The sequence below is a fragment of the Salmo salar genome, unplaced genomic scaffold (assembly GCF_965601325.2).
Source record: "Salmo salar unplaced genomic scaffold, fSalSal1 ptg000306l, whole genome shotgun sequence".
Lineage (NCBI taxonomy): Eukaryota > Metazoa > Chordata > Actinopteri > Salmoniformes > Salmonidae > Salmo > Salmo salar.
In genome coordinates, this window is record NW_027675347.1 from 258,195 (window position 1) to 266,659 (window position 8,465).

An 8,465-nucleotide genomic window follows, 5' to 3' on the forward strand; every position below is an offset into this window, starting at 1 on the left:
TCTGGTTGAATGAAGCAGACGGATAGCCAGCCTACAAGGGTTTAAACGTTAATTTATGAGAGCTCTGAAAATCCTTACAATGTACTAAGCCTTTTATATTAACACACACACCAGTACAGAACTCCAGAACGACAGGGTGTTGTCCAGGGTCATGCCAAGGTTCTTAGCACTCTGGGAGGAGGACACAAGGGAGTTGTCAACCGTGATGGTGAGATCATGGAACGGGCAGTCCTTCCCCGGGAGGAAGAGCAGCTCCGTCTTGCCGAGGTTCAGCTTGAGGTGGTGATCTGTCATCCACACTGATATGTCTGCCAGACATGCAGAGATGCGATTCGCCACCTGGTTATCAGAAGGGGGAAATGAGAAGATTAATTGTGTGTCGTCTGCATAGCAATGATAGGAGAGACCATGTGAGGATATGACAGAGCCAAGTGACTTGGTGTATAGTGAGAATAGGAGAGGGCCTAGAACAGAGCCCTGGGGGACACCAGTGGTGAGAGCACGTGGTGCGGAGACAGATTCTCGCCACGCCACCTGGTAGGAGCGACCTGTCAGGTAGGACGCAATCCAAGCGTGGGCCGCGCCGGAGATGCCCAGCTCGGAGAGGGTGGAGAGGAGGATCTGATGGTTCACATTATCAAAGGCAGCAGATAGGTCTAGAAGGATGAGAGCAGAGGAGAGAGAGTTAGCTTTAGCAGTGCGGAGAGCCTCCGTGACACAGAGAAGAGCAGTCTCAGTTGAATGCCCAGTCTTGAAACCTGACTGATTAGGATCAAGAAGGTCATTCTGAGAGAGATAGCTGGCCAAGGACGGCACGTTCAAGAGTTTTGGAGAGAAAAGAAAGAAGGGATACTGGTCTGTAGTTGTTGACATCGGAGGGATCGAGTGTAGGTTTTTTCAGAAGGGGTGCAACTCTCGCTCTCTTGAAGACGGAAGGGACGTAGCCAGCGGTCAAGGATGAGTTGATGAGTGAGGTGAGGTAGTGGAGAAGGTCTCCGGAAATGGTCTGGAGAAGAGAGGAGGGGATAGGGTCAAGTGGGCAGGTTGTTGGGCGGCCGGCCGTCACAAGACGCGAGATTTCATCTGGAGAGAGAGGGGAGAAAGAGGTCAAAGCACAGGGTAGGGCAGTGTGAGCAGGACCAACGGTGTCGTTTGACTTAGCAAACGAGGATCGGATGTCATCAACCTTCTTTTCAAAATGGTTGACGAAGTCATCCGCAGAGAGGGAGTGGGGGGGGGGGGGGAGGGGGAGGAGGATTCAGGAGGGAGGAGAAGGTAGCAAAGAGCTTCCTAGGGTTAGAGGCAGATGCTTGGAATTTAGAGTGGTAGAAAGTGGCTTTAGCAGCAGAGACAGAAGAGGAAAATGTAGAGAGGAGGGAGTGAAAGGATGCCAGGTCCGCAGGGAGGCGAGTTTTCCTCCATTTCCGCTCGGCTGCCCGGAGCCCTGTTCTGTGAGCTCGCAGTGAGTCGTCGAGCCATGGAGCAGGAGGGGAGGACCGAGCCGGCCTGGAGGATTAGGGGACAGAGAAAATCAAAGGATGCAGAAAGGGAGGAGAGGAGGGTTGAGGAGGCAGAATCAGGAGATAGGTTGGAGAAGGTTTGAGCAGAGGGAAGAGATGATAGGATGGAAGAGGAGAGAGTAGCGGGAGAGGGAGAGCGAAGGTTGGGACGGCGCAATACCATCCGAGTAGGGGCAGAGTGAGAAGTGTTGGATGAGAGCGAGAGGGAAAAGGATACAAGGTAGTGGTCGGAGACTTGGAGGGGAGTTGCAATGAGATTAGTGGAAGAACAGCATCTAGTAAAGATGAGGTCAAGCGTATTGCCTGCCTTGTGAGTAGGGGGGGAAGGTGAGAGGGTGAGGTCAAAAGAGGAGAGGAGTGGAAAGAAGGAGGCAGAGAGGAATGAGTCAAAGGTAGACGTTGGGAGGTTAAAGTCACCCAGAACTGTGAGAGGTGAACCATCCTCAGGAAAGGAACTTATCAAGGCGTCAAGCTCATTGATGAACTCTCCAAGGGAACCTGGAGGGCGATAAATGATAAGGATGTTAAGCTTGAAAGGGCTGGTAACTGTGACAGCATGGAATTCAAATGAGGAGATAGACAGATGGGTCAGGGGAGAAAGAGAGAATGTCCACTTGGGAGAGATGAGGATTCCAGTGCCACCACCCCGCTGGCTCGATGCTCTAGGGGTATGCGTGAACACGTGGGCAGACGAGGAGAGAGCAGTAGGAGTCGCAGTGTTATCTGTGGTAATCCATGTTTCCGTCAGCGCCAGGAAGTCTAGGGACTGGAGGGTAGCATAGGCTGAGATGAACTCAGCCTTGTTGGCCGCAGACCGGCAGTTCCAGAGGCTGCCGGAGACCTGGAACTCCACGTGGGTCGTGCGCGCTGGGACCACCAGGTTAGAGTGGCAGCGGCCACGCGGTGTGAAGCGTTTGTATGGCCTGTGCAGAGGGGAGAGAACAGGGATAGACAGACACATAGTTGACAAGCTACAGAAGAGGCTACGCTAATGCAAAGGAGATTGGAATGACAAGTGGACTACACGTCTCGAATGTTCAGAAAGTTAAGCTTACGTTGCAAAAATCTTATTGACTAAAATGTCGAAAATGCTAGCTAACTAACACTAACACTACACTAATCAAGTCGTTCCGTTGTAATGTGATAGTTTCTACAGTGCTGCTAGTCGGTAGAGGTTGGCTATTATACAAAAGCAACTTTGTAGCTAGCTAACATAACACTAATCAAGACGTTCCTTTGTAATGTATTTAGTTTCTACAATGCTGCTCGTCGGTAATAGTTGGCTAGGTATGGAACAATGGCGTCGCGGGGGACGGAAATAGCTGGCTAGCTAACCTCGATAATTACTAAACTACACAATTATCAAGCTATGACAAAGACAACTATGTAGCTAGCTAGCTAACACTGCACTAGTCAAACCGTTCCGTTGTAATGTATTAGTATCTACAGCGCTGCTAATCGGTAACGGTTGTTTAGCTAGCAAACCCACTAGCTAGCAGTGGGTTTGATGACTAGGTGTGTTGACTAAGTCTGGAGTCAGGACAAGGCGTCGCGTCGCGGCTGGCTAGCTAACCTCGATAATTACTCTAAACTACACAATTATCTTTGATAGCTAAGAAAAATTGCTCAGATCAAACAAACCAAACCGTTGTAATGTAAAGAAGTGTAGTATTACCTGTGGAGCGAAGCGAAGTGCGACTGCTCGCTCCGGAGTGGAGCGAGCAGTCCATTACATTTCCTCATTACCAGATATACTACATCCATTACTATCGGTTTCCTCATTAGCAGGGAGGAGTTTCTGCAACCAAATTGTGTGTGCTTTGCCCTCGTGCCGCAATTGTCGCAAACACAGAAAGGGACCCAAATTGGAGACCAAAAGTCGTCTGGCACACTGCTTAGAGTTTCAACAACATGAATAACTTATTTATAGCCTACAATCATCGATGTTACTACTAATGTGAAAACAAGACAAAATATGACTATTGTTGCTATCTTGACTGTGTTTATTTTCAAATTTAACAGACGTCAATTGTTGTACAACTTCATGGGTACGCTCTGGGCATCACCCTTTACCTCAAATAAACAGTGGATTTTTGTTGTGGGCATTTAACTATCTGACGTTGTCATTCACACAGGAGAGAGAAGTGACTATCGTGGATCCTCTGGGGAGCCTCAACAACATCATGAAGCTGACGAGGCAGAGAAGAGTCTCTCCAGATCAGAACACCTCAATAAACACCTGCAGAGACCCACAGGGAAGAAATCTCACTGCTCCTCTGACTGTGGGAAAAGATTCAACTCTTCAGTAAAACTTAAAATACACCAGAGAACACACAAAGGAGAGAAATCTTATAGCTGTGATAAATGTGGGAAGAGTTGTACTACATCAAGCCAGCTGACTTTACACCAGAGAATACACACAGGAGAGAAATCTTATAGCTGTGATCAATGTGGGAAGAGTTTTGGTCACTCGAGCAATCTGACAGTACACCAGAGAATACACACAGGAGAGAAACCCTGTAGCTGTGATCAATGTGGGAAGAGTTTTACTACATCTGGCTCTCTGACTGTACACCAGAGAACACACACAGGAGAGAAACCTTATAGCTGTGGTCAATGTGGGAAGAGTTTTGTTCAATCTGGAGAGCTGACAGTGCACCAGAGAATACACACAGGAGAGAAACCTTATAGCTGTGATCAATGTGGGAAGAGTTTTACTACATCTAGATTTCTGACTGTACACCAGAGAATACACACAGGAGAGAAACCTTATAGCTGTGGTCAATGTGGGAAGAGTTTTGGTCAGTCTAGCCAGCTGACATTACACCAGAGAACACACACAGGAGAGAAACCTTATAGCTGTGGCCAATGTGGGAAGAGTTTTGGTCAGTCTAGCCAACTGACTCTACACCAGAGAATACACACAGGAGAGAAACCTTATAGCTGTGGTCAATGTGGGAAGAGTTTTGGTCAATCTAGCAATCTGACAGTGCACCAGAGAAGACACACAGGAGAGAAACCCTATAGCTGTGATCAATGTGGGAAGAGATACTGTCGTAAAATATCTCTGATCAAACATCAGAAAATACATACATGAAGGATTTGTTTCATGATATCAATGAATTAATGTCACAATATAGAATGTTTTAACATTGTAGTAGGAGTATTTTAATGATGTCAATGTAGAACACTAAACGTTTGTCCCCTGTTCTATTGATTTCAACATGATATGGATATTAGCCTCAGGGGGAAAATCCAGGCTCTGAAATGGAAGAGTACTATTTATGAGATTTAACAAAAAGTGATTAACACAAAAAGGGTTGTGTTACACTTACCATGTTGGTTACCCACTGGAATCACAATGAAACACTTCAAAATGTTTAGGTTTTCAATATATCCCAAACTTCTTCTGCATATTGGTTATTGATTTGGACACGTTGCAACTGTGTTTTGACATTGCACTATTCTCATTTAGCAAAATGGAATTGAAAAGACGTTGAAAATAAGACTAAAAGTCCAATATATGTTCGGTTGTAGTTGAAAAGATGTCGTTTTTTTCAATGACTTGAAAACAACTTAATTTCAACATACTTGCAGCCTATACACCTATAATCAATTTTATTAACAATCTTACATCACTCCAGTATTTATTTACAACATTCAAGTGCTAATTGTCTTTATTCCACTACTGAAGAAGAATGACTCAAATCACCTCATATTTCAAACATCCAGCCTGACAAAATATACATTTTTTATCATTCCATGTCTCACCATTAAGTTAATTATTGCCAATACATATTAACAAAGGGGTGTATATTTGGTTTTGATATTTCATATTTACAATTATGTAACATTTAGTAATCATAGTTATTCATGCAACCAACTGACAATTTTTGGTACAATTATATTGGAATTGTTGCCCTGCTTTTAGAATATCAGGGTTCATTCTCAGATGTGCCAAACCAAATGTACTAGAGCATGACATTGGGGACTGGACCCCGATCCAACAACATGCCTATCTAGTGAACCCTGAAAAGAGAGAGAAGCTCTGCAGTGAGGTGGAAAGTTACTACGGATATTGCAGGAGTTTCCTCTTGAAATCAGACATGTCGTGGTAAGGACAACTTGGTTGCTGATTATCTCAAGGGTTGGCAGTCAAAAAGATGTGTTTTGCGTTTAGCCATTTAACCAGTGAGTTGCCATGGATCACAATTTATTTTGACACGTTTTTCTGTGTTGGAGATGAGTTTTATCTCTTATTCTTTTCCGTATTGAAAGTGCGCTGTTGGTTAGGGGCTCGTAAGTAAGCTTTCCAGTGTTGTATCCGGCGCATGTGACTATTACAATTTGATTTGAGTTTTGTTTGGGCTCGTTCTAGAAGCTAGTGAGGTTTAGGAAGACAAGAGTTCTAGAAGCTAGTGAGTTTTAGGAAGACGAGAGTTCTAGAAGCTAGTGAGTTTTAGGAAGACGAGAGTTCTAGAAGCTAGTGAGTTTTAGGAAGACAAGAGTTCTAGAAGCTAGTGAGTTTTAGGAAGACGAGAGTTCTAGAAGCTAGTGAGTTTTAGGAAGACGAGAGGTCTAGAAGCTAGTGGGATTTAGGATTCTATGGAAAGAAAAAGGAGAAACAAATAATACTATTGTAAATTATTATTTAGAAATATGTGTTTTTTCTTGTTTTTAATTGTTGACAGCCAGTAGACACCATGTTTATATTGTAGAAGGTGAAGCATTGTAGATGATTATGTGAAATGGAAGTTGTAGTGATACTCTGAATGAAAAGCCAACTGACATGCTTCAACACCTGCATTGCTTGCTATTTGGGGTTTTAGGCTGGGTTTCTGTACAGCACTTTGTGACATCAGCTGATGTAAGAAGGGCTTTATAAATACATTTGATTTATTGATTGTACAACTGAAATGTGTCTTGGGTGCACTGGTTAGCACGTCTAGCCCGTTAGCACGTCTAGCTCGTTAGCACGTCTAGTTCCGTCAGCACGTCTAGCTGGTTAGCACGTCTAGCTCGTTAGCATGTATAGCACGTCTAGTTCCGTCAGCACGTCAGCACGTCTAGCTCGTTAGCACGTCTAGTTCCGTCAGCACGTCTAGCTGGTTAGCACGTCTAGCTCGTTAGCACGTCTAGCTCGTTAGCACGTGTAGCTCGTTAGCACGTAGGACGCACTGATTGGTGTCACCTCGTTAGTCAGTATGTGTTACACCTGTGCTGGCTTGCCCATCTCGTTAGTGGGAAGGTGTTTCACCTGAGCTGGTCCAGGTTCTATTTAAGAGTGTCTGGCCCAGTGCTCCAGTTGTCTTGATACATGTGGAGAGTCAACACCTTTAGTTGCTCCACCTTTTTGGTTTACTTCCTGTCTTTAAGTTTGGTGTGGGTTTTTCTTTTGTTTTCCTCTTCATGGGCAGATTTAGTGGGTCTCATGGTGGGTGTCTTTTAGGTCCCAGTTGTTGTTACTAGTCAACTTCCAGTGGACACCCCCATAGTGTCTATCAGAGCCCCTCCTAAAACCCCACCTGTTTAGTTGTGGTTGTTGTCAGTGAGTCTTTGTTAGTTCCTCTTCTGTTTGAGAAACATTTTAGATTTTTCTTGCTGGGAAATGTAACAACAAACAATGTAGTAAAACAAGCTGATATTTTGGGTTGGATGTTGCATCCAATTAATATTTTAATCAATGGCATTTCATCCTCTTATGTTTGTGTACTAAGTATTTGTTTTTTCCTGTGAAGACATTGTGTTGCATCATGTCATATCAGAGACCCTCCTAAAGAACACACTTATATTTTGGGTTGGATATTGCATCCAAGGAATATTTTAATCAATGGCATTTCCTTAGAATGCTCATTAGTCTTTCAGTTGTTTCGTCTTCTGTTTGTTGTGTACTAAATATTTGTTTATTTTCATTGTCTTTTATTTGTTTTTTCCTGTGAAGCCATTGTGTTGCATCCATGTCTGAAATGTGCTGTATAAATAAAGCTTGATTTGATTTCAACAAATTAACCCAATGACTGACCAATCAACAGACTCTTGGTCCATCTTAGTATGAAAAACCGTATCAATCCCACTTTTCCAGCCTGCTGAAGGCGTGGAGTGGTAAACACCACCCCCGGCTCTACCAGGGGCTTGAGGTGGTCTCCCACAGCTCTGCTTATGTCATGTTCTGTGGCCTTGCTGTTCCATTTATTGACTGCCCCTGCAACACAGAAACACATTTAGTCATATTATATAAAACACTCAAAGTAATGGATATGGAGCATCTATGGCCTCAGTTACACCTGGCACCTAAATGCGACTTTTGTCTTCCGATCACTCCAAGCTGCATTAGGTTCAGATCTACCAGGATGGGCCTTTGACAGTCTGGACGCAGTCAGGCCACTGAATATGCATCATCAATGTAAAGAGATGGGCTGAATGAGTGGGGAAAGGTACATTTTACACAAATTACCTTCATAATAAATCAAATGTTATTTGTCACATACAGGTGTTCAGAAGATGTTATTGCGGGTGTAGCGAAATGCTTGTGTTCCTAGCTCCAACAGTGCAGCAATATCTAACAACTTCACAACAAATACCTAATACACACAAATGTAAGTAATGGAATAAGAATATATAAATATATGGACGAGTGATGTCAGAGCAGCATAGACAGATACAGTAGAATAGTATAGAATACAGTATATACATATGAGATGAGTAATACATAGACTAAGATACAGTAGAATAGTATAGAATACAGTATAGACATATGAGATGAGTAATACATAGACTAAGATACAGTAGAATAGTATAGAATACAGTATATACATATGAGATGAGTAATACATAGACTAAGATACAGTAGAATACAGTATATACATATGAGATGAGTAATACATAGACTAAGATACAGTAGAATACAGTATATACATATGAGATGAGTAATACATAGACTAAGAT

The 8,465-nt window shown here is 43.4% G+C and overlaps 1 protein-coding gene across 1 annotated transcript; it reads left to right on the forward strand.

The window, feature by feature from the left end:
* The first annotated feature begins 3,564 nt into the window (after positions 1 to 3,564).
* Positions 3,565 to 7,534, forward strand: LOC145875649 (uncharacterized). Its single transcript, XM_082971487.1, has 2 exons — positions 3,565 to 3,568; positions 3,656 to 7,534. The coding sequence occupies exons 1-2, from the start codon at positions 3,565 to 3,567 to the stop codon at positions 4,615 to 4,617; spliced, it is 966 nt and encodes a 321-aa protein (XP_082827613.1). The 3' UTR covers positions 4,618 to 7,534.
* The last annotated feature ends 931 nt before the right edge of the window (positions 7,535 to 8,465 follow it).